This window comes from Mytilus galloprovincialis, chromosome 12, assembly GCF_965363235.1.
Source record: "Mytilus galloprovincialis chromosome 12, xbMytGall1.hap1.1, whole genome shotgun sequence".
Lineage (NCBI taxonomy): Eukaryota > Metazoa > Mollusca > Bivalvia > Mytilida > Mytilidae > Mytilus > Mytilus galloprovincialis.
Window position 1 is genome coordinate 9,488,799 of NC_134849.1, and position 27,071 is coordinate 9,515,869.

A 27,071-nucleotide genomic window follows, 5' to 3' on the forward strand; every position below is an offset into this window, starting at 1 on the left:
TTTTCTTGCACCAGATGCGCATTTCGACAATACATGTCTCTTCAGTGATGCTCGTGACCAAAATATTTGAAATCCAAAGCTTATATAAAAGATGAAGAGCTATAATCCAAAAGGTCAAAAAAGTATAGCCAAATTCGTGAAAGGAATCAGAGCTTTGCATGAGGGAGATACATTCCTTAATTTATAATAATTTCTAATATTTTGTAACAGCAAATTTTAATAACACAAAAATTCCGTATTTTCATGCCAGTACCGAAGTACTGGCTACTGGGCTGGTGATACCCTCGGGGACTAATAGTCCACCAGCAGAGGCATCGACCCAGTGGTAGTAATAACATTAACGGTACCAATTTTCTTGCACCAGATGCGCATTTCGACAATACATGTCTCTTCAGTGATGCTCGTGACCAAAATATTTGAAATCCAAAGCTTATATAAAAGATGAAGAGCTATAATCCAAAAGGTCAAAAAAGTATAGCCAAATTCGTGAAAGGAATCAGAGCTTTGCATGAGGGAGATACATTCCTTAATTTATAATAATTTCTAATATTTTGTAACAGCAAATTTTAATAACACAAAAATTCCGTATTTTCATGCCAGTACCGAAGTACTGGCTACTGGGCTAGTGATTAACAAAGGAGTTTAAAATCTGACATTTTCCCTAAAAAAGCTATGCAATGCTGACAATAGCTTCAAACCAATTATATATAGTGACACAATGTGGTTATTTCTTACAATTTTTGGAAAAAAAGAAAACAATCCAAATTATATAACTACTTGATAAATGTACAATAATAATAAACAAGTGGGCAAACATATCTAAACAAAAGCTCTGACAATACAGTTTATAAATGCTTGTAGTGATGATAACAAGAAAATCTGTCTAATTATCTGCCATTAGGATCTACTCCGGTTTCTCTAGTTCCCTCTTTAGTTTGCTGCTTCAGTAGCAGGTGTTGTTTCTTTGGCTTGATGAGCTTGCAGTACAGCAACGGCTTCATTTACCTGAAAAATATACAACATTTTTATTTTTGTTTATCAACTGACACTAACGGTAAACGTCAAGAATTATTGTATACAACAAATGTCAATTGACAAACCAATCCTGCTGCAATTTTTAACAACAAGATTCAGGCCATAATTTCTTAATTCATTTACAGTATTTGGATAAAACAAAATCTACTCCAACTACAACATATTAAATTGTAAGACATATAAATCTGACAGCCCTTTCAATATCTCATTAACAAGAAGTTGTATGATAACGTAAATCAAAATTTATTTTGATACAGAGTATCCTTTTAGGGAAATCCAGTCAGAACTCAAAACTTATTCAAATTCCAAAACACTTTCATATGTATTATTTGTGATGCTATAAATTTTAGTAGGAAAATCTTAGCGTATGAAATTAATTCAGGAGCTTTTACAAACGTTAAATTTGTATTGACTCACAGTGGTCTGGTAGATAAGGGTGAATCAATCTGAACAGTAGTGTACCATGTTATAAATAACACTAAATATACACAACAGGGAGATAACTGTAAAAATGAGCCGAACGTTTTAATCATGTCCTATTGATAAAGTTAAAGCTTTTAAACAATCAAAACTAGTGTTTGTCAAATCGTTATATATCCAACAATTTATCCGATAATATATATGAGGGTAAAATTTTTAGAAATTTTCATATTTTTGTTATAAGGTCGAAGCCAATATTTTGTCAAAGTTTTACAAGAATTAAAAGGGACAAATTATTTTAAGTCAAGGTGTTTGGGACCACCTTAAACAGAGGTTTCCTACGCAGTTCTTTAAATAATTTGTTCTACAACCTTTGCCTCTAGTGACGTCTTGGATTCGAAAATGTGTAACAACTCAGAGTTGTCATTTTCCAGTAACATTCCAGTGATCTTTCCAGCCAGGTCTGGGTACATACTTTGGATAAGAGGGAACACACGTTCTCCTAACATCTGTTTCTGTTCCTGTTGAGGGGAATCGGCCAACATTTTAGAGGTCAGAGACTCCTGAACTTGAACTTGAATCACTCCCCCTTGGGCTGAATGCTCAAACAGAGTTATATTTATTTATGTGCATGTGCTTATACTGACGGTCAATACTATATTTCTAAGGGACACAATATGTTTCTTACATGTACAGACACTGAATAATTTTCATTATGAATTCTTTAATGATGCTGTATTACCTTTCTTTGATCATTCAATGTTTCATTCTTAATTTTCGTCTGGCGTAAAACTAAAATTCAAATGTTCCTCCTCATAGAAAAACCAAATAGCCTGCTTTTTATGAGATGCCACAACTTGATAAATTTTGTTAAAAAAAAAGAAGTTATAAAATATGAGGAATCTAAAGAAAGTCATCCTGTAAATTCAGAAATTATTCAGTGCATTTATAATTGTGAATTTTGAAAAATAAAAAAAATATTCTAATTTTATTATCACTATATTAGGAATTGGGGAAATGCTACAGTAACTACCGCAATCGACTACGCACAAATTGAAATTACCGGAGTTTCATTAGACCTTTTTTTACCTACAAATTCATGGCGGAGAAGGAGGTGCGGAGTATGTACCAGTGCAATCAACACAAATCCGATTATGGTACATACATTTATATATGTTTTTGATATAAGATTACAAGTTCTTATTATTGCTATACAAGAACTTGCATTATTTGCATTAATTAAAACCTGGCTATAATTCCTTAGTTTACAGTAATTCAATGGCACTATTTTTTTACTATTCACACGAATCTTACTTTAAAACAACGAAGTTAAAGAGAACATGAAATCTTAAGAATGCCATATTTCTAAGAGTTTATCCTTTACTTTTTTTCAGTTCAGAGTACTTCTTTTTTAAAAGTGGTGGAAAGATAATTGGTCAACATGGTATATAATTGAAATCTTCCTTTTCACAAACCATCGCATTACCTTCGCTAATGGAACAGAATTTTGGATCAATATTTAATCAACTTCTCGGTTAGAAAAGACCCTTAAAGGACATACGATACGGTTACAGGGAAGGTAATGACGTTGTTAACGTAAAATGTTCTTTTGGAGACGTCAATCTACATGTATGACATATTGGGGAAAAGATGCCTTTTTCGATTAATTTTCATCATTCAAACTGATTTAACTTGAAAACGAGTTCATGGACCCCTCATTTTTAGAATGTCATTCGGTTTGATAAAGTATTAAGATTGTATGTACCAATTTTCAGGGGGAAAAGGTCAATAACTGATTCTTTATTAAATTTGATAATAAACAGCAAAAAATGACGTTTTTTTCTACATTTATGAATATTTGATAAATTTTGTAAACAAAAAAAAATCTTAAATTTATATGATATTTATATTAAACAGAAATTGCAAATAATTTAACAAAAAAACAAATTGTGTTTATCTTTTAAAACAAAAAGTTATGCATTTTTGTCAGACGGAAAAATACATCCACAAATTTGAATTTTTAACATATATCTTAAATTTCGACCTCATTTTACTCAAAAAGTAGGACATGCAGGTAAAATTTGTTATTACATATTTGATTTAATCAGGTCAAATTTCTTTATGGAATCAGAACTGTATCGTATGCCCTTAATTGAAAACAAAGCATGCTAATTCCTCAGTATGCCTATCTGTGGCATAACAAAGTTTACAAATTGGTGGCCTTCGACTGTTGTCCTCTTTGGTCTGGTTGTTGTCTCTTTGACACATTCCCCATTTCCATTCTCAATTTTCATTGATGATACATGCATTTCCTAAACCCCAGAGTTCCGGACCATTAAAATCAATTTTTTACTCGAATAAGACCTTTAGTTTGCCCCAGATAGCGAATTGTTCCTACCTGTGGCATAACCATGTTTTGCTGTCTTCCAGCTTGAAGTGGGATTCTCATCTGTGTAGATGAATACATGCTGGCTGGGTTCATTACTCCCGCTGGTGGTGGCACTTGTCCTCTGCCTGGTACAGACTGTGGCATGCGTGGTGGTTGTTCAGTGCCAGACTGTCCTGTGATTGGACGAGCATTCATGCCACCACGGATGTTACCTTGACCAGGTCGTCTTACTCGAGCGGCAGCAGGATTGCCAGGTGTGACCTTTTGTCCAGGCATATTCTGGAATCCTTAAATAGGAAGAATCATTGTTATACAAAGCAGGCTAGTAATTATTGCCTATCAAGAAATTTCATCACTCAATTTTAGGTTAACAAATCTAAATTTAATTTATTTATGTTATAAAATGTCTATATATATATATATATATATATATATATATATACAACTCGTCTAAACATCAACCCAACAATGTTGGATCTGTAAATTTGCTTTCGCAAATTTTTGGTTCTTCCCTCGCCGGGATTCGAACCCATGCTAATGTGATATCGTGACACCAAATCGCCTGCACTGCAGCCGTCCCGCTAGACCACACGACCACCTGGGCTCTCAAAAAAGAGCTTTCGGTGGGCATGTGTTACCTTTCCACGTCAGTTTTAATTAATCTAGCGGCGTACTACAGTACATGATATATAAGGCATGAAGATGTTATTGTTACAGATCAGCTAAATTATCTATAGTAAAGGATCCTACAAATTAATGTAAGATACAGTCACAGAAAATAATTATATTCATAAGTACGTCTGAGTCAGTGACAACCCTACAACAGATGTATCCATCGGATCGCCATCAATGATGGTGATACATGGCTGTGTAAATAATGTATATACAACTCGTCTAAACATCAACCCAACAATGTTAGATCTGTAAATTTGCTTTCGCAAATTTTTGGTTCTTCCCTCGCCGGGATTCGAACCCATGCTACTGTGATATCGTGACACCAAATCGCCTGCACTGCAGCCGTCCCGCTAGACCACACGACCACCTGGGCTCTCAAAAAAGAGCTTTCGGTGGGCATGTGTTACCTTTCCACGTCAGTTTTAATCTAGCGGCGTACTACAGTACATGATATATAAGGCATGAAGATGTTATTGTTACAGATCAGCTAAATTATCTATAGTAAAGGATCCTACAAATTAATGTAAGATACAGTAACAGAAAATAATTATATTCATAAGTACGTCTGAGTCAGTGACAACCCTACAACAGATGTATCCATCGGATTGCCATCAATGATGGTGATACATGGCTGTGTACATAATGTATATACAACTCGTCTAATATATATATATATTGTTTGATGATGTCAATGTTAATAACAAAACTTTAATGAACGTTTATACAAACAGAGCAAGCAAGCCTACCGACGATTTACTCTACAAGCATTAGGAAATTAGCTGTAATATCTCCGAAGACCTTTCTCCAAAAATCTATGTAATATAATTTGTATTTCTCTCATTTTTTTAATTAATCAAGCCGTTAGTTTTCTTGTTAGAATTGTTTTACACTTGTCTATGATGGATGGTTTTTTTTCTCATTTTTGAAAGCTGTACAGTGATGTATAGTTTATATCAACTTCTTTATGTCATTTGGTCTCTGTGTAGAATCATCTAATTGACAATTATACAACATCAATGGGTGTCATTTATTGATTTGTTGCATATTTGTTTTTCGTTCATGTTTTCTACATAAATAAGGCCTTTTTTTTTCTCATGTGAATTTTCTTAAATTTGTCATTTCAGGGCAATTTATAGCGGAATTTGCTGTATGGGTTTTGTTCGTTGTTCAAGGCCGTACGGTGACCCATATTGTTATATTTGTGTGTCATTTGGTCTCTTAAGGAGAGTTGTCTCATTGGCAATCATACCACTTTTTTTATATCTGCTAATTTATATACATACCACTAGCTGGTGTAGGCTGCCTAAGCTGTGTTGGCCATCTTGGACTTGCCCTCATCTGTGGTACCTGTATTGGGGCATAGAAGTTTCTCTGTCCCTGTGTCATGGTAGGAAGGATATATCCTGGTCCAGCTGTTGGGAACATCTGACTCATCATACTAGCAGCAGGCTGTCCCTAAAATCATAAACAAATCAAACATGTAAATACTCGTCAGAGATACCAGGCTCAAAATAAAATGATAATGTGTGTCTACATTACTCATTGGTAACACTCATATATAGAATCAAAGAGCTTGTAAGGACTGAAGGGTAAAGATTGGTTTAATTTTTCAGCAGGAGAAGTAACAATAATTTTAATAATAGGCTTTATTTTAAACACACTCCGTCACATTGACATGTGAAACAAGAGGTAACGTTAAACATTGCATTGTAAAAACATTGGTTGTATTTGATTCTATAAAAAAAGGCAGATAACTCTAATTTTATAGATTACTTTAACAATGACATCATTGATATTTTAAGAACAGACATATTTAAAAAGATAACCGCATCTTTTACAAGTTTTTCTTGACAAGTATTACATCATTTATTTAATTGAAAATTCGAGCATATATTGCATTGATAAATTTCTGGAAAGGTTCATGGATAAGATGTATAGAATGTTAAGATCAATGCACTATATTTTGTGTATATCAACAGTAGTGATCAACCTTGGGAGATTTAGAAATGAAGTCAGTTCCATAGGGGTTTGATTGCATTGCATGCAATCTTTACCCAAAAACACGTAGAAGGCATTTATAATGATATATGAAGTTGAGTCAACATTTCTGAATAGTGAAAATGTCCCTAGCGCCATCTATGGGCTATAAAGGCCATAGTGTTTTGCAAGTTTCAACATTGAAAATTACTATTTTAATGATATTTATCTCAATAAACAAAATATTTGGTGAAAAATCTACCAAGTGTAATCTTACATGTTCTGTCTGATGATTTAGGTTTATAATAAGACAACACCGACATCTGAACTTTTATATAAAGTGACAACCTCAACAAAAATTATATAAGTCTTGTGAAAATATGCCTAAAATACAAAAACAGATCCTCAATTCTTTAAGACTACAACAATACATGATATAAATTTTTATTTCGCTAAAGATTTTTTACAAACACTTCAACCACCCTTTATTCATTTGAGTGCCTATCGTCAACCAGGATCGATATTGGATGTTACAGCCCTTAATAAATACAAATCAAGGTTAACCAATTTAAAAATCTGTATTGAATACATTAGAACCTATATACCCAAAAACACCATAGAAATAAACATTATTTTTACATTTAAATGAAAAGTAAAATCACAAAAATACTGAACTCCGAGAAAATTTCAATCAGAAAGTCCCTAATCACATGGCAAAATCGAATGACAAAACACATCATAAGAATGGACAACAACTGTCAGAATTGGCATTGAATTAGCTCACACAAATAATTCAATTTTCACCTGTATTCTGATACTAGCAATACGCTGCATGTACTGTGATGCCAAGTGAGCCTTCCTGTCTTCTTTACGTTGGGCTACAGAAACATACAAATGCTTGGTAACCACAATCTTCCCATTCATTTGTATGATGGCATTGTTTGCCTCCTCTGGAGAACTGAAACAAACAAAACCAAATCCTTTCGATGTTCCACCTTCTGACATAACCTGAAAGTAAAATTGAAATAAAAAGTAAAGAAATAAGTGCTGTTTTGTTACATAGTTTCAAGAGATGGCATTTTGAAAAAAAGGTTGTCCGTCTATAAGTGGCAACTTCGGAATTTCAATTACATTTATTAGTACAAAAGCATAGTTGGCACCCATAAATAGTTGGAACTTTGACCTTCCCGATGTGTAATTCTATGGTATACCCTTGAAATCATTTGCATTTTCTGTAGATCATACATATATGTAAGCAAAAACAGAATCAAAAAGGCAAAAGTAAAATAGTGAATTTAATGCACACTTCATTCATTCTGGCTAATCATCACCCCTCTGGTTCATAAATTGACAATTGTTCTCTGTCATATTCCTACATACCTTAGCACTTGTAATGGTTCCAAACAGAGAAAATTCCTTCCTAAGCCTTTCATCATCAATGTTGTCATCCAAATTCTTTACATACAGATTAACTCCTTGGTATCTATTAATTCTCTCCATTCGGATTCTCTCATATTTTTCCTTCAGCTCTGCTTGTTTCCTTGACTTTGTCTGTGTTCTTCCAGAAAACAAAGTCCTTTCGTTGATGTTTGAACCGTTCAAATCTTCAACAGCCTGTTAAAAATAAGTCCTGTTAATGTTTCTTGTTGTCAACATTCATGTCATTTGTCTATATTTACAAAGCTATAAAAACCTGTACTTTTATGAGTATGTCAGTGAAATCAAAAATTAAAACCCTTCTTTACCGTAAAATAAAGTTCTTTATAATATATGATTCACTACTTTAAAAACCTCTTCAGACAATCTTATCGCTGATATCAGACATGATATGTCAAAAAATGATAAAATAATAAAATCGTTCTCAAATATCAAAACATTTGTTCTCATAACAATCATTTAGTTAATGAAATATATATGCCACAACCGCAACAAGTGTATAACGATATTTCTCCAATCGAGATAATTAAATTTTAATATTCAAAGCGCGAGGCTTGCCGAGCTTTTTAAATAATTAAAATTTAACTGTTGAGAGTGGAGAAATATCGTAATACACGAGTTACAGTGATGGAATCTGTTTCTCTGATGATTTTAATCCTTCCTTTACAAAGATTTAAGGAAAGTTGTGCACTTTTGATGTGACGTCATCAGAAATGGTCGCCTTTTTTTTATGACGTCACAATAAAATTATTCAGAAGAAAACAAGAAAATTTAACGTCACAATTAAATTTCATCCAATCAGTTGCCGAGAACAGACTTTTCACTAGTGAGGAGAAATATTTTTCTCACACCGGGCAGGAAATATGAAAAAAAACAACACAAAAATTAAAGAAAAACTCATTAGTTTTACAGTATACACACTACAAAATGCACTGTGACACATCACAAATGGTAGTTTTGATGATGTCACTGTTAAATAGAATCATTGATCTATAATTTTGGTGCTTGGGTTTGGAGCCTAGCGTACATCCAGAAAACCAATGGAACATGGAGAAACATACCTTACTGTATCACTTTCAATCAATTAAAATCAATGTGAAATCAATCTTAAGAAGGGGTTTTTAACACATTCTCTTTCTGTGTAATGTACAACAAACTGCGAATCATATGGTTCCATCAATAAAAAAATACTTCAACCATTGGAGTCTCGTACTGTAAGTTTCATACTTTTTTTTATATCCCTGAACAATGTCAGAAATATTGGAACATATTCCAACAACAGATACATTTAATTTTAGAAAAGCCTTACAAATAATCGGTTGCCAAGATAATCCTTCAAACAATAAAAGTAACTAACATGCCACTGCACAGCATCACAAAAGTTTATCTGGCAACTACCACAAATTAAAATGGTCAGATTATTCATATATGTACAGTGCTTGTAAGTGACAGTCCACTACCCAACATCACGAAAGTTAACCTTCCCACTTCAAAACATCCTAATAATCTACATGGAATCTATAAAAATCATTACAATAATTTTCCTGGACACAACAAAACATCAACGTTTTTTACCTGGACAGTACAAAACATCACAACAGTTGACCTGGATATAACAAAACATCACAACAGTTGACCTGGACAGTGAAAAACTTCACAATAGTTTACCATAGACACCTAAAACATCACAACACTTGACCTGGACAGGACAAAACATCACAATGGTTTTCCTCGACACTACAAAACATCACAATAGTTTACCATAGACACCTAAAAACATTACAATAGTTTACCATAGACACCTAAAAACATTACAACAGTTGACCTGGACACAACGAAACATTACAATAGTTGACCTGGACACTGCAAAATATAACAATAGTTTACCTTCAAACTTCAAAGCATTAAAATAGTTTGTTTGACACTACAAAACATCACAACAGTTGACCTGGAGAGTACACAATATAACAATAGTTTACCATAGACACCTGAAAACATCACAACAGTTGACCTGGACAGTGCATAACATCACAATTGTTGACCTTGACACTACGAAACATTACAATAGTTGACCTTGACACTACAAAACATGACAATAGTTGACCTGTTCAGTACAAAACATCACAATAGTTTACTAGGACACGTCAAAACATTAAAATAGTTTATTTGACACTACAAAACATCCTAACAGTTTACCTGGACAATACAAAACATCACAACTGTTGACCTGGACACTACCAAACATCACAATAGTTTACAATTGACACCTAAAACCATCACAACAGTTGACCTGAACACTACAAAACATCACAATAATTTATCTTGACATTACAGAACATCAACCGTTTACCATTGACACCTTACAACATCCCAACAGTTGACCTGGAGAGTAAAAAACATTACAATAGTTTACCTGGACAGTACAAAACATTACAATTGTTGACAGGGACACTACAAAACATCACAACAGTTGACATGGACACTACAAAACATCACAACAGTTGACATGAACACTACAAAACATCACAACAGTTGACATGGACACTACAAAACATCACAACAATTAACATGGACACTACAAAATATCACAATAGTTTACAATTGACACCTAAAACCATCACAACAGTTGACCTGAACACTACAAAACATGACAATAATTTATCTTGACATTACAGAACATCAACCGTTTACCATTGACACCTTACAACATCCCAACAGTTGACCTGGAGAGTAAAAAACATTACAATAGTTTACCTGGACAGTACAAAACATTACAATTGTTGACAGGAACACTACAAAACATCACAACAGTTGACATGGACACTACAAAACATCACAACAGTTGACATGGACACTACAAAACATCACAACAGTTGAAATGGACACTACAAAACATCACAACAATTTACATGGACACTACAAAACATCTCAATAGTTTACCTTGACACTACAAAACATCCCAACAGTTTACCTAGACAGTACAAAACTGTGTGTTACATAACAATTGTTTACCTAACACTATCATAAAATAAAGTAGCAGTACTAAATCCACTATAGTTCACCTTCAAACATAAGTGAAACCCCTCCATACCCAAAGTCTTCTGTGAAATTTATAAGTGAACACACCTTTACACTTATAAGTTTCCCAAATGGTTCAAAGATATCTTTCAGTTCATCCTCAGATATATTGTCACAAGAGTTATTTACCTCGACATTGTTTAATTTCTTCATCTTGTCTCCAAGAATTTCGAGTCGTTTATGTCTATTTATGAATCGTCCCACAAACCTAAAAAAAATGGGGATTTTAGTGCATTAAAGTGATATTCATTTAATGTTAAAATTATGAATAGGTTTAATACTTCGACCTAGGAAAATTGACTCGTGGTTCCGGTATAATGCTGGAGCAAATGGAAAATGTAAGTAGTCAAATTAATAAATAGACAGGTGATTCCGTTTGAACTAAGCAGTGCTTGTTCAAAGATAATCAAAACAAAGTTAAAGAGGTAGATGCAAAATATTCGTTGGTAAGGTAAATATAAATTTATAAAATAAAAAATATGAAGCATAAACAGCTTGTGGATGTTCGTTGCATTTTTTTTTTCTTTTAAATTTATGTTCTGGTTTTATCCAGGTAGTACCATTACAAATTCGCCCGTTAACTCCTACTCCTTTTCTCATAATTTAATAAAATATATTTTATAAGGCCAGAAAATGAAAAATTGTACCAAAATCTTGTTACTTCATCATAATTTTTGAACGAATAAAGGTGCCAATGTTAAATATATGAAACATCTAGAGAAATGTGTTTCCAAATATATTTGCAATGGCTTATATCTCAAAATCCAGGATATGAATGTATATATTATTTTTTTCTGCTGTTTTTGTTCCAGTGTCTATAAACCTCTGCAAATAATAGATGTTTTAAAAACTTCTTATTTTGAAACAATAAGTTATTTGTTTTTCTAAACTCATATATTCCTATTTTTGAGAGTGAAAGATCAACTGATAAACACAAGACGAACAATGGTTACAATGAAAACTTACACTTTCTTTCCATTCAACAACATCCCATTCACCTTTTCAATACAATTTCTGGCTGCTTCCGCAGTCTCAAAATGTATAAATCCGTATCCACGGGATCCATGCTGTTTATCACAGACAATCTAGAATAAACACAAAAGTCTTACATCAACTTCATCTGATATATCTCAATGCAGTCCATCCTGATTATATAGGAATTTTTAATTCCCTCCAGTATTTCATTTGATAGTAAAATGCAAATGATGATATTAAAAAGCACAACAAAAAGTCAATGAATCGTGATCCAAGTTACACATGTTACATGGCCACATTATTTCTTTGACAATTCTTGTAGATCATGATATCAAATATATTTGACTTGTCATAAATTATTCCTTTCGATTGACCTTATCTATGACTTTAACATGTAAACTTTTAAAAGGTTTCAATAGACCATGACTTAGAGTAGAGTGGTCAACGTATCATGGAAATGAGATGCACCACTGCTATACAATCACAAAACTATTATAATGGACCATTAGTGCTTTTCCTACAATTGGATTTATCACAAATTTTTCAAACTGAAGAATTGTTTTGAAGTAAAATTACCATCATTACGGATCCAACCGCAGGCTGATAAAGTAAAAACTTTAATAAATTTCCACTGCCAAAACATCATATCTACGTCTCGATATAAGACTGCGTCAAGAGGGATACATATTTTTTTTAATAAATTCATCATAACTTACAGGATTGAAATTTTGTATGCTGGAACAAAAGACTTAAAAGTAACGTTCGATACAAAAATGAAAAATAAAATACAATGTTTAAAATAAAATATTTTTTTACAATAAACTTTCTGACCGCCCTCTGTAATACATGTAACATAAAGAATCCCAACGAAATTAAGGTGGTACCTAACGCTACAGGGAGATAACTCTGTAAAGTCAGCTAAACGTTTTAATTACGTTGTGTTGTAAAAGGAATATTAAGCTTCTCATTGATCAAAATTGGTGTTTGTCAAATTGCTATATAACCAGTGTAATTTTTCTGACAAAACGTTTGGTATAATTTTTTTTTAATTTTTATCTTTTTGTCAAAGAGTCAAAGTAAATACTTTGTCAAAATTTTATGAAAATTAAACGAGCCAAATTAATTTTAGTTAAAGTGTTGGGTACCACCTTAACCAAAATCTGATTCTTCATTATCTTTTGCTACTGAATTGTTATAATCTTTTGAACAGATTTTCTATTTTTAACAGTTGTCTTACCTTAGAAGATAAAATATTTCCAAAGGCAGATAAGGTATCGTATAATGCCTCATTGTCAATACTTTTATCAAGATAATTGATGAATACGTTGCCAACATCGGATTTTCTGAGATATGGATCTCTTTGTGACCACATGATTCTTATTGGTCGACCTTTCAAATTGTCAAAGTTCATTGTGTCAAGAGTTCTCTCAGCTGCAAGATATATTAACAAAGCTTTTTATTTGAGTATTCTATACATTTTGTGCTAGACAAATACAACAAGAAATAAATGTAGCATGATGATGTTATAAATGAATGAGGGACGAAAGACACCAGAGGGACAGTTAAACTCATAAATCGAAAATAAACTAACAAGGCCATGGCTAAACATGAAAAAGACAAACAGACAAACAATAAAACACATGACACAACATAGAAAACTAAACAATAAGCAACACGAACCCCACCAAAAACTAGGGGTGATATCAGGTGCTCCGGAAGGGAAGGCAGATCAAGATTACAGCCGCCAGTACTCCCCTTGTTATTTATTCAATTCATATGGTAAAAAAATATACGATCTGGAACAATTACAAGTAGCTGACAAGTTATAAGTATGAAGGATAAGAATGACCTCTGGGAATTGACAAAATATATTATGTAATGCATTTAGTCATTAAAGAACATAATACAAAGTTTAGGAGAGAGGATTTCCACCTTTTACAAGATATTAAAATATTTTTTTTACATAAAAGGGGATGACGGGGTGTACGTAACTCTTGAAAACTAACCTTATTTTTCTTTCAACTTTTTATCCAGAAAAGAATGATCAGTTCTTTATGTTCTTCAATTTGGTAAAAAGGTTGGCAGGTTAAAGCTAAAGTAAATTTACTACTTATATCACTGGGCCACCGAGGTACCAAGAAAAAAGGAAGAAGACAATTTATATGTATGTCCAGAAAAAGTATTGGACGCGTCAAACATTCTGACAGTCTCAGAAAATCAAACTTTGTATGCAAAGAAACATACTCAGTAAGCAGTGTTAAGTTGCTAAAACTCGGTGATAAGACTAATACGATAGGTCACGTTCGGGGGAAAGGACAACAGATTGAAGGTACGACACTTAGAACATCACAGTTGTAATCTGTTGAACATATATTCTATCAATTTATATAGTGAGAAAGTTAAAGGATATTGTAAGCTTCTTTTCATTCTCCTTTGTGAAGTTAGCGACTGATATAAATAAAGAAACAGGTCGACAAGAGAAACACATCTGGTGTACATGTGAAAGTACATTGCTTTTTGAAAAACACGTCCCCGAAACGTAACAAATATGTTGTCGATAATGGTTGCGTTCAATATCGTAGCAGATAGCGTAGCAGCTATGTCTTAGATATCTACCTATGTTGAACGATATGCTATGTAGCTGGCCTATCATAATGGGATCATAAGTAAGTACCTTTCCAACGCCATTTTTTATCGACTTGATTTTGTTGGGCTATATAGATCTATTTATCGGCTAGGATATATATGCGTTCATTAGCCAAAATCCAGACAGCGCTATGAAACAAACCAGAAATTTCTTTCATTTTTTTTTTTTTAAACGGAAATAGAAGTTTGGGATGTATCATCCTGATCAAAGAGCAGACAACTGCCGTTGCAATTAGATTGGTGAAGGTATAAAAAAAAATGATAGATACAGACAAATTTTTTTGAATAGAAAAATAATTGAAAGTAAACTGAATTATGCAGAAGGATATTTACCAACTTGTTGTCAAAGGGAATTATTAAAAAAGTATCTTTTTTCCTTCTAATTTTTTTATGCAAACTGATTTGAATAGTTTGTGACTTACAATGTTCGATATGACAGGTTTTTTGTTAGGTTGAAGAAAAGTGTGTGGCAGTGATTAACAATCATGGGTTGTACAGTTGTGAAAAAGTTTCCTTTAGATGTAATGAATAACCTATTTCAAACAAATGTTGAATCATCAATTTGTAAGTTTTACGGACGCCATCACCAGTTGGCTGATCGTTATCGAATATCCGTTCTATAGATGATATCGGATATGTTCCTTATGTCGTTACTACAATCCCGCTCCATTTTTACGATTGTGACCTACAGATTAGACTTTTTATGCTATTTGTGACATATTTACCTATTGTGTCTGTTTGTTTTGTTTCCACGTTTGATGTGTATGAGCTTTTGATATTGCCATTTGATTAGGGACTTTCCATTTTGAATTTTCCTCGGAGTATTTTTGTGATTTTACTTTTTATGGTCATTGATAGAGAAATCATTGAGAATAGGGAATTCATAAATAAGATGACCATGACTGTGTCTACGTTGAGAATTAGATTGGAAATTGTCTATAATGTTCACCGAGCTACAGAATGGACCGAATAGAATACACATACCATCGTTGTTGTCATCGTAACCATGTGATGTTGCATACTCTTTTTAACAGTGATTATAGAATATCTTGTTTTACATTAGTCTGACATTTCCTTTTGAAATAGAAAAGGGATCTGAATTTATATTTTAAGATGAGATTTGTTACCTTTTTTTTCATTTTAGAGCTGTGTTGCTGACTATTTTTCTTAAGCTTCTTACCTACGTTTAATGATACTTAGGTTGTGCATTTTTACTTTCCTCCTCAAACATAGTTTTTTCTATTTGATTTTTGATTTTTTCCAGGGTACGGGGATTTTGACACACATGTTTTCTCAAATACATGTTATGGGTCCTTCTATGTCCTATTTTTCTAACAATTTGTTTTCCATGTATATGTTGTCGACTTTTCAACATCAAATAAACCAAACAATATACAATCAAAATGTATCATTTAGAACATGCAAATTGCGAAGCCTTTAACTCTGAACCGCTTACCATCTCCTTCCTGTTGAAACTTAACATATGCATAACCACGCGAACTTCCTGTGATCTTATCTCTACAGACATGGATACTGAGGACTTGACCTGCGGTGGAAAATTTCTCAAACAACATAGCTTCGGTGACATCTGGATGCAGATTCCCTACATAGACAGCTCCAGCTGAATTCATAGCTTGCTTTTCAATTGCTGAATATGGCGTTGTTAATTTCTAAAACATGTAAAAGATACTCAATGTAAAAAAAATCAAAGACGAAAGCCAACGATCTGGTTCGTCAGATGCGCGTGTCGTCTTGAGAAGACCCCAAAAACAGTTGGGAAAATAGATCAATTACAAAAGACCATAAAAAACTAAAATTGACTTATTCAAATTCTTGCACGATTGTCCCTACTATTAGCCAACTTCAGCACTAATCAACACTCATCAGCTGGTATTGTTTGTATTTCTCCTTGTTTTAATGATTCATTTTAGGAAACCGGGTCACTAATACAAGAAACTATTTTTTGGTAGTCTTTCTGTTTTGTTGTGTATTTAGAAAGTTGCTTTCATTTAAACTTAAATTGTCCTATTCAAACAATTTATCTTCAACATTTTAAATGTGCCGTCTATTCTGACCATTGTGGATATATCTATGTAGAGCGACAATCATGTTTCTATAAAGGTCGAATTTAAAATTTGTTTCGTATTTATGTGGAGCGACAATTATGTTTCTATAAAGGTCGAATTCAAGATTTGTTTCGTATCTATGTGGAGCGACAATCATGTTTCTATAAAGGTCGAATTTAAGATTTGTTGCGTTAATTTGTTTATCAGACTACATGTCAATATGCTTAAGGACATTTTCTTGGTCTTAACCAATATTTATATAAGCATCCTTGTTAATTTCTAAATAGATAGTATGATTAAAATGCCATATTTTGATTGGCTGCACAGGCATTTGTTCACGTGAATTTCAAATGAATCTCACATGAAATCCCAGTGCAAAATTTCATGTGAGATTCACCTCAAGCCAGCTTATACATGAAACTCATGTGAAAATGTTCATGTGAATTTCACGTGAATTTAGATTCACATGAATTTCATTTGAAGTTTACAAAAAAATATTTTTGAATTTTTCATGATTTCACTTTATTTTAAATTTTATTTTTAGATTTTGAGGTGAAGCTCATGTGAATTACACGTGAAGTTCACATGAATCGAAATTCACGTGAAATACAAGGGTGTTAATTTACATTCTTTTTAATGTCACCCTCTAGTCATGTCAAATCAAATATCTATGATTTAAAGGACAATGAATTGAATTTACATCAAGTAATCAAATACAATGCTTGAGTTCTACGTTTTGGGTCAAATTTTATCATTTGATTGTCTAAATAGAAAAATAAAACATCTGGCCTCGTTGGTTTTTTTTTTTCTTTCTAATACCCGTTAACGTTGCTATGTACGTGGCGTCATATATATATATAATAAAATAAATCTGTTAAAGACAATAATGATAGGACATTCAGTATAATACATTAAATAACACATTAATATCATATAAATAAATGAGAGGGTGAAGAACCGCGATTAACAATGTTTTCTCGGGGTGAAAATCTGCTCTATCACCGTCTTAGCTATGTGTTATTTATATTGTAGCCTATTGAAGATTTATAGTAGCGACTCCTTTGTCATGTTTCATTGTAATTTTAGTGAAGGATTTATGACACTCTAATAAGTTAGCTTTTCTATATAACTTTTGGAATGGAAATGGCGTGAAGTGTTGCTATTAAAAGTAATGTCGGCAAGTACGCGTTGTCAGCTGAAGTCATTTATGATTAAAACTTATATTAATACTTATAAGTTTATCTGTATATGGTAAGAGCTGATTGTAGTGTTTATACGTGTAATCATAGAAACAAGAACATCTTTGATATTATCTAGCCTTTAAATCTACCCTGATTTGGTTTCCACGACACCCTTCGTAAATTGTTACCTCTATGGTAGTTGTGGTAGTTTCGTTTGCTTGGTGAGCTTGCAGTACAACGACAGCTTCTTGTACCTGTAACATACGTGTTATTAAAGGTAATCTATACAGTCATTATCATAAATTTACTGTTTGCAAAAGTATGAATTATTTTAAATACTAAGGATTGTCTTATCCCAGGCAGATAACATAAGACGTATTTGGCACAATTTTTTGGAACTTCTGGTCATCAATGCTCTTCAACTTTGTACGTGTTTTGGCTTTCGATTTTTTTTTCATCTGAGCGTCACCGGTGAGTCTTAATTAGACGAAAAGCGCGTTTGTGTTTGGCGTATTAAATTAAAAGCCTAGTACATTTTGATAGCTATTATTTGTATGTTTCTCTGTTCTGTATGTTCTCCCATTTATTTCTTTGTAGTCCTGTCATGTAATGTTGTTATTTTGATGTTATATTTAACATTGTCATAAAAGCGGAAGGTTTTGCTAGCCACTAAACCAGATTCAACCCACCTTTTTTTCTAACACAAAATGTCATGTACCAAGTCAGGAAAAATGGCAATTGTTATCATATAGTTTGTTCATGTGTGTTGCATTGTCGTTTGTTTTTGTTCACTTCAGTGTATGTGTTGTTTTGTTGTAGAAATGAACTACACATTTATTGTATTGTTTATTTGCTTAATTCTTTGTCCTGCTCTTGCATTTATTTATTCTGTATTCCATTCATTTACTGGTGTCATTTAGTGTTATATTTAACTTTGACATAAAAGTGCTAGTTTTGGCTCAAAACCCACCGTTGTTTTCTTATAATGTCCTGTATCAAGTCTGGAAAATGACCATTGTTATCATAGTTCATTTTTGTGTGTGTTGTATTTTAGTGTTCTGTTTCTATTATGTCGTCGTTTTCTTATATTTGATGTTTCCCTCATTTTTAGTTTCTAACCCGGATTTGTTTTTTTCTGAATAGATTTATGAATTTCGAACTGCGGTATACTACTGTTGCCTTTATTTAGTCATAAATGGTGTTGCTATCTTCTCAGTCTTGCAAAAAAACAAAATAATATGCCTCATAGATAAACTGAACCATAAGCAGTAGGTCAATGGAAACGGAAATTTGCATCTGTTCAGTTCAAAGAAATTTTTTTCAAAGTTAACAAACATCGTCGAAGGACAACTACGCGGAAGATACATGATGGCAAAAACTCACAATGACCTTTGGTCAAGTGAACAAAAGGATTTTGTTTTCAATGTTTTTATATAATCGTGTGTTAATTATTGTGTGCGGAAAGTTGAAAAAAGCCAAATCGTTTGAAATGAAGTGCACCACGTGATAAATCTTAGTATACAGTAAAGTAAAACATAGAGTGCATTGACACTGTTCTTTTTATCTTTTTTCCTACAAACCTTAGATGCTAGTGACTCCTTAGATTCCAGAATGTGTAACAATTCAAAGTTGTCTATTTCCAGTAACATTCCAGTGATCTTTCCAGCCAGATCAGGGTACATACTTTGGATCAGAGGGAATAGACGCTCTCCAAACAACTGCTTATGTTCCTGTTGTGGGATTTCAGCCAACATGGTAGAAGTCAGTGGCAACTGAAAATTGTATGACTTGCTTTTGCTCATTCTTATTTATCAAAATTTTATTTTTATTTTCTTATTAGTTTCAAATCAGAAACTTACCTGTTCTCCCTTGAAGAAACACATATACTTTATTTGATGTTGTATATAATTATATAACCACAGCATCATCATTTTTTAAAAGAATTTATCAGTATTAAATTAATCATGATAAATATAATAGAAGGCATATAATCAAATGACTTGATTCTTTACAATACAAATACTGCTGATGAGCAGTTGTAATACCTGAACCAAATATATTGAATTAAAGATCGATCTTCAATCAGATTGACATTTAGATAGAGAGGGAGAGTTGGCAAAAAGAGTGATTGACTTATTACTACCCAATTTATTGCTACCTGTGTTTCTTTTGCATGATGAGCTTGCAGTACAGCAATGGCTTCTTGGACCTACAATATATTAACGGTAATGTTGGTCATTGATGAATTAGTAGAGTTTTTATACAAACACACAGCAGCATAGATAAATACACTGAACCATGAAAAAAGGACAACATACATATACAGCTGTATAGTACATAGTATCGAGGTTGTCCATTTTTAAACAAATGAAACTTTATACAAAGAGTGTTTGTATAAAAACTCTACAAATCCACAATTTTCTACATTTGAAAATGCCTGTACCAAGTCAGGAATATGACAGTTCTTGTCGATTCGTTTTTTATGTGTTTTGTCATTTGATTTCTCCATGTGAATAGTAACTTTCCGATTTGAATTTCCTCTGAGTTCAGTATTTTTGTGATTTTACTTTTTGCCATTGTATTAGCATATCTATGTCTAGCATTCGTCACATGCAAGATGAAAATAAGAGAATACAGGTATCATTACTTAAAATAGTTCCTCGTTCTAACGTTTCCTCGTTTTACTTATGCTCAATGACGGGGTTCAATAATTCTTGTAAATTTTATTATGACTATTATATTATCTGGATAACACTATTAAACGTTTTTTTTATAATGCTGCAAATTGATCATGCTTGTACCAAAAGGCAATTGTTCATGCTTCTACCAAAGGGTTTCCTTCATTTTGATTTTAAAATATCATTCCTATCTTTTTAGTGACAGAACAAAACACTTCGATAATTGCAAATTTGGGATATTAATGTATGGTAAAATGATGATGCAATAGGCACTTATATGGTCAGAGAAAGCAATTATGTATATGGAAGGAAAATACTGTGAATTTTTAATTAACAAAAGCTTAGCCATGGGATGTTTTTTTTCCTTTTTGACCTTGTATTGCTGATAATTGTTTTCATTTTTGTGTCTCTCTTTCTACAATTATAATTATAATATTTAATGTTTATCTCTTACTGTTATAGTTTTTAAATGATATATAGCCAAAACAATACAAAATTGTTAAACAATGGCATTTCAGGACAATTTTCTATAGGAATAGGTTTGTGCTGTCTTGGCCTAGCTATTGCTATGTCAGATTTTTCTTTTTCTTCTTCTTTAAAAATATAAGACAAATCTTGCATCTCTTCCCTTTTTAATTATATCATTGGTGGTCTTGTATGGATCATTGATGGAAACAACTTTTAAAAAACGTGATACCCCAGGATAATAATGTTATAATTGTGAAGTTTAGAAATCACTGGAACAATCATGGATACTGATAAAATTATAAGAACTTTCTGTTTGACTTGTATAAAAGGGGGACGAAAGACGTCAGAGGAACAGTCAAGCTCATAAATCGAAAATGAACTGACAACACCATTGCTAAAAATGAAAAAGACAAACGGACAAACAATATTACACATGACACAACATAGAAAACTAAATAATAAGAAACACGAACCCCGTCAAAAACTATGGGTGATCTCAGGTGCTCCGGAAAGATAAGTAGATCCTGCTCCACATGTGGCACCCATCGTGCACCTTGTGTGATAACTAAGCCGGTTTATAGTCTAATTCGGTAGGTCACATTCATGAAGGAGAAGGGGATTGTAGTTACGACGTAAGGAATATGTCTGATATCATTTGTAAAACGGTTATTCCATAATGGTCAACCAACTCGTGATGGCGTCCGTAAAACTTACGAATACCATAACAATTCCGTTTAGATTGCAACTGTATTCTCTTGGTTTCCTCGTATAATGTTCTAGACGTTTCCTCTCTAAAGTTTTCTAGAAGTTTCCCTTCTAACACTGTTCTAGACTTTTCCCCTCTAATACTGTTATATTATTTTTAGTTTGTTGACGTTATAAAAAAGGTGATTTCTGGCCGTAACTCAAATTTGTGAAGTACGCGAAAAGCTATTTGAGAAGGCAAAAAGGGAAAAATCAATCTGCAAAGTAGTTTGCATGTATCAACCCTCATTAATCATTTTACTACAAACCTTAGCCTCTAGTGACTTCTTCGATTCCAAAATGTGAAACAATTCAGAGTTGTCTATTTCCAGTAACATTCCAGTGATCTTTCCAGCCAGGTCTGGGTACATACTTTGGATCAGAGGGAACATGTGTTCTCCTATCTTCTGTTTTCTTTGCTTTCTTTGTGGGTCGGAAATCATGGAGTTAGTCAAAGGCGCCTGATCTTTGACTTTGATCACTTCTCCCTGTGCATCAGGATAAAAAATAATTATTGTTCTTGTTAATGCTAACGACCATAGGCAGTATAATTATAACTTATGTATGTAATACTTTATCTTACTACTTGCTGCCATGCACTTAAGAAATTATCAATTCATTTCTACATAAGGAAATGCTGTATCAAGTCATCAACTGTGTTAAGAATTTCAAGTAAAATGTTTAACACAATACGATCTACAAATAAATTAACCTGGTCAAAATCAACAACTGACTCCTTTCATGTATATGAGTCATTTCCCTAGCATGGTCCATTTTTGTATTTGGCAACTTATAGATACCTTTTTAAAGAGAGTCGAAAGACACCAAAGGGACGTTCAAACTGTATAAGTCAAAAATATACTGAAATCGGCATGGAAAAAAAACCCAATATGTATTAGCAACAAAAAAAAAATACAACAATATGCCAAGAATTGTAGAATACTTTACAGAATTCATTGCCATTATATGGAGATTTTTCTCTAAATTATATTATTTGATCAGAATTTTGATCGTAAACTATAACAAATGATTATCAGTACACGCAGTTCTGATAAGAATGATTTACAAACTGACGCCAATAAAAATAAGATAAATGTCAAAATGATTCATTTACGAGGTGAGCGACCCAGGCTTTTGAAAGACTCTTGGTCTTTTGTTTTTCTACTGTAGTATTACGACGAATTTATCAATTTATTTGTCTGGCTGTCTTTGTGAAACATGCAAAGTACGGAAAGGCTAATCTGCACCTTCAATATGTAATCTGACTATGCGGTATGTGCTTTGCTTGTTGTCGAATGTCGTACAGGGACCTATAGTTGTTAATTACTGTATCATTTTGTTCTCTTGTGAAGAGTTGTCTCATTGGCAAACATATCACATCTTATTTTTATGGTACCTTATCAACCTGTCGAAAGTAACAGTTTTACTAACATCTATTAAGGATTTTGTTTTTAATTCATTTGGGATGTGCTAGTTATCGTACTACGAGTAGTACATGAATAATAGGTAGTATATTGATCAAACCCGCTACTTTGTGAGGGTTCGAAGTATTGCCCCTTATATTCAACGGTCTCGTTATTTTAAACAGTGAAGTTTATCATGTTTGTCTTTTAATCGGAAAAAACTAAGTTACTCTGGAATGAATATGGAAAGTATCTGGATAAAGACAGTTTTGTCATATTCTTGTCAAGCATAATATTGTAGGGAATTCAAGAAATATGTGAGATGCAAAAAAATCTTTTGTTAGTGTTACAAAAATTTGCAAGGAAAACGGAAGGATTAAAAAAAAGCAAACCTTAAACTTGGATGAAACAAATGTTATCATCAGAGTTGATCAGTTCCTGTATAAACACTATTTATTGAAAGTCTAAATGCGTTCGTGTTTATTAATCTACGAAAAACTAAATAGTAAACCTGTTCAGACCTACCTCATTTTCTGTAATGGAAGAAACTCGTGTTTGCTCTGACAAACCACTAGGACCCAGCGGATCAAGCAAAAATGCAATCGATTTCGTTGTTTTTCTGAAAATTGAATAATTGAAAAAGAAGATGACTGTATCATGTTGTAAGCATGGCCTTCGTAAAACGTAGATTGTTACCGTCGCAAATTGAGTTTACGCAACTTAAAAAGAATGCGAAGAGCAGTGAAGACCAAAGACTTAAATATGTTTTCCAAATGCCGCTTTGCATGGAGCAAAACGGCTTTAGTGATCAGACTTTCTTATTGACAACCTATTTGCTGAACTTGGGGTATAATTGTCAACAAATTGTTGTTATTCCAATTGGTACTAAATGTGCGTCTCTGCTAATCCTTCTCGACTAATCTTTATATGAGTCTGACATTTATAAAAAAAAAACCAAGAAGATCAAAGACGCTAGATCATTTAAAACAATCCAAACCTTTCTGATTGGTTTCCATTATTATAACCTCTAAAATTAAAAAACACCAGAGCTTCCTCTGCCTCAAACTTTATGAAACATTTCACATGTCTAACCAGATAGTTGTTGAACCAGGGTTATGTTAATGAAAGAGGAGGGTTTTTACGTTTGTTTTTTGTTTTTTGATTTTTGTTTTTGTTTTTTTTTTTTTTTAACTTTTTAGAAATTAATTATTTCGATTCTAATAGGACAAACAGTCATTAAAATCTGAAGCGAAGCGCGGTATGATGTGTGTATGGCTGTTCATTTTCACTCCCTTTTTAATAAAGTTCATACATTTTTATAAATCTGTAGCTTACATAGATAATTTCGTGAATAACCACAAAAAAAAATCTGCTTAATTCTTTAAATTATCAAGTTTTTAATACTCCGTTACACGTTGAACCTGACGTGTTGCTCATTTGATTAAGTCCATGTAAGTACAAACTTGGCGACAAGTCCAATTCGGTTAATCACCTTCAAGTAATAGTGAACGGGATTATGGTTATGACAATTGAAAATATCCGTAGTCATCTCTAAAACAGATAAACCATAACGGTAAAGCATCTCGTCATTTTTTCGGACGGAGGATTTTTACAACATCAGTTACAACTCTTGGTTCACATTTATGAACATATAACATGTATAAATAAAGATTATGAACATTTGTTTTTTTAATTTTTGAATCAAATTCTACCATTTTGAAATATAATGTGTCTGTAGGCAATCTTAAAGGAATTAATTTTTATAATAATGAATTGTATTTCATTTTATAATCGACGTTTATCAATAAGTACCTCTCAGTGATACTCGGGCCCTAAATATTGAAAATCATAAACAAAAAACTAACTGTGAAAAGCTGAAAAAGACCCCAAAAAAGGACAAAAGTATAGCCATAACAGGACATGAGACCTATCATCGAGGCTTGCGTAGTTGTGTAGTTGTGTAGTTTTAATATTTGTTTTTATCAAAATAATATGATATTTTGAAGATCATCAATATAGAATTTGATATATATTATTTACAATCGTAGATATGATTTATAAGATAAACTTACGGGTTTAAATGATTGCACGACTGTAATTCTTTGAGATATAGGAACACCTCGCTGAATAGTCTTTTGTCAGGTCTACATATATCTGCATCCTGTGGAACATTATGCATATTATACATTAATCATTAAACACATTGATAGATGCACAAGTTTAAAACTGAGAATGGAAATGGGGAATGTGTCAAAGAGACAACAACCCGACCAAATAAAAAAACAACAGCAGAGGGCCACCAACAGGTCCTCAACGTAGCGAGAAACTCCCGCACCCGGAGGCGTCCCTCAGCCGGCCCCAAACAAATATACAATAGTCCAGTGATAATGAACGCCATACTAATTTCCAAACTGTACACAAGAAACCAAAATTAAAACAATACAAGACTAACAAAGGTCAGAGGCTCCTGACTTGGGACAGGCGCAAAAATGCGGCGGGGTTAAACATGTTTGTGAGATCTCAATCCTCCCCCTATACCTCTAACCAATGTAGAAAAGTAAACGCATAAGTTTGCCTATTTTGCAATATGGAATTCCAAGATAACAAATGTTTTGTTCCATATGTGAAGGTTGATGATAATAATCATTTTGAAATGACTTGAAAGCAATACTATAAAATGTAAATAATCAATGCTTGCCCAAATGGAATAAAATGTAAATAATCAATGCTTGCCCAAATGGAATAAAATGTAAATAATCAATGCTTGCTCAAATGGAATAAAATGTAAATAATCAATGCTTGCCCAAATGGAATAAAATGTAAATAATCAATGCTTGCCCAAATGGAATAAAATGTAAATAATCAATGCTTGCCCAAATAGAATAAAATGTAAATAATCAATGCTTGCTCAAATGGAATAAAATGTAAATAATCAATGCTTGCCCAAATGAAATAAAATGTAAATAATCAATGCTTGCCCAAATGGAATAAAATGTGTAATAATTGGAACATCATGTTTGTAAGCTTTTATTTTTTTGGTCGACCAGTATCAAGTAGTTATCAAAGGTATCAGGATTATAAGGTTATGGTCAATTACGTGTCACGGTACTTTTCTATCCCAATTTCATGTATTTGGTTTTGATGTTATATTGGTTATTCTCATCGGATGTTGTCTAATGCTTAGTCCGTTGCTGTGTGTGTTACATTTTAATGCTGTGTCGTTGTTCTCCTCTAATATTTAATGCGTTTCCCTCAGTTTTAGTTTGTTACCCCGATTTTGTTTTTTGTCCATATATTCATAATAGCGGTATACTACTGTTGCCTTTATTTATGACAAATATATTGTTTTGTTATCATTACGTTGTACTGAAGAACCTTATACTGTATAATTTCTATTGTTTCTACCTTTTTTCAATTCAGCCATTTTCATTCCATCAATTATTTGCGATCGCGGAGAGATATGAAAAGAGGTTCTTGTTCTTCTTTAATTAAGTCTTTTACTTATTGACCAGAGAAAAAAAAATAGTTATACCTTCAATATTTGTACAGCGCATGACACAGTTACATCTGTTGAATGTTCAAGAAGAACTAGCAGCAAACTTTTTATCAAATACCTTAAGACAGGTATACTTTGAACAATACTTCCACCTGCTACCTATATAAAACAATTCGTAAATTTTATTTATAAAAGTAAATAAGCAAAATACCAAACTCTACGAAGCATTCCAACCTGAAAATATTTTATAAAATGTCAAAACCAAAAGCTCAAACACACCAAACGAATGGAAAACAAGAATTTACACATTTTTTAAACCACAAATAAAAAATGTCATTAAAATCAAGGAGACATGTGATCACCGATGTTCTATTCTCATGAAAGTAGAAAGTCGAGAAAATAA

At 32.7% G+C, this 27,071-nt stretch overlaps 1 protein-coding gene across 3 annotated transcripts in view; it reads right to left on the reverse strand.

The window, feature by feature from the left end:
* Positions 1-626: 626 nt before the first annotated feature.
* LOC143055047 (polyadenylate-binding protein 1-like) overlaps positions 627-27,071 on the reverse strand; it is a 98,902-nt gene continuing 72,457 nt past the window's right edge. For 2 of the 3 annotated variants that reach the window (XM_076228192.1, XM_076228190.1), the window contains 17 exons: positions 26,705-26,827; positions 25,245-25,333; positions 23,698-23,791; positions 22,039-22,257; positions 20,038-20,088; positions 19,460-19,651; positions 18,029-18,133; positions 16,089-16,302; positions 13,224-13,417; positions 11,978-12,096; positions 11,141-11,219; positions 7,877-8,110; positions 7,301-7,504; positions 5,803-5,974; positions 3,854-4,131; positions 1,827-2,057; positions 627-1,005 (listed from right to left, as the gene is read on the reverse strand). In XM_076228192.1, coding sequence (XP_076084307.1) covers positions 931-1,005; positions 1,827-2,057; positions 3,854-4,131; positions 5,803-5,974; positions 7,301-7,504; positions 7,877-8,110; positions 11,141-11,219; positions 11,978-12,096; positions 13,224-13,417; positions 16,089-16,302; positions 18,029-18,133; positions 19,460-19,651; positions 20,038-20,088; positions 22,039-22,212 — 2,322 coding nt within the window. In that variant the 5' untranslated portion in view covers positions 22,213-22,257; positions 23,698-23,791; positions 25,245-25,333; positions 26,705-26,827 and the 3' untranslated portion in view covers positions 627-930. The remainder of the gene's footprint in view (positions 1,006-1,826; positions 2,058-3,853; positions 4,132-5,802; positions 5,975-7,300; positions 7,505-7,876; positions 8,111-11,140; positions 11,220-11,977; positions 12,097-13,223; positions 13,418-16,088; positions 16,303-18,028; positions 18,134-19,459; positions 19,652-20,037; positions 20,089-22,038; positions 22,258-23,697; positions 23,792-25,244; positions 25,334-26,704; positions 26,828-27,071) is intronic. The other variant, XM_076228191.1, reaches the window with a different exon arrangement.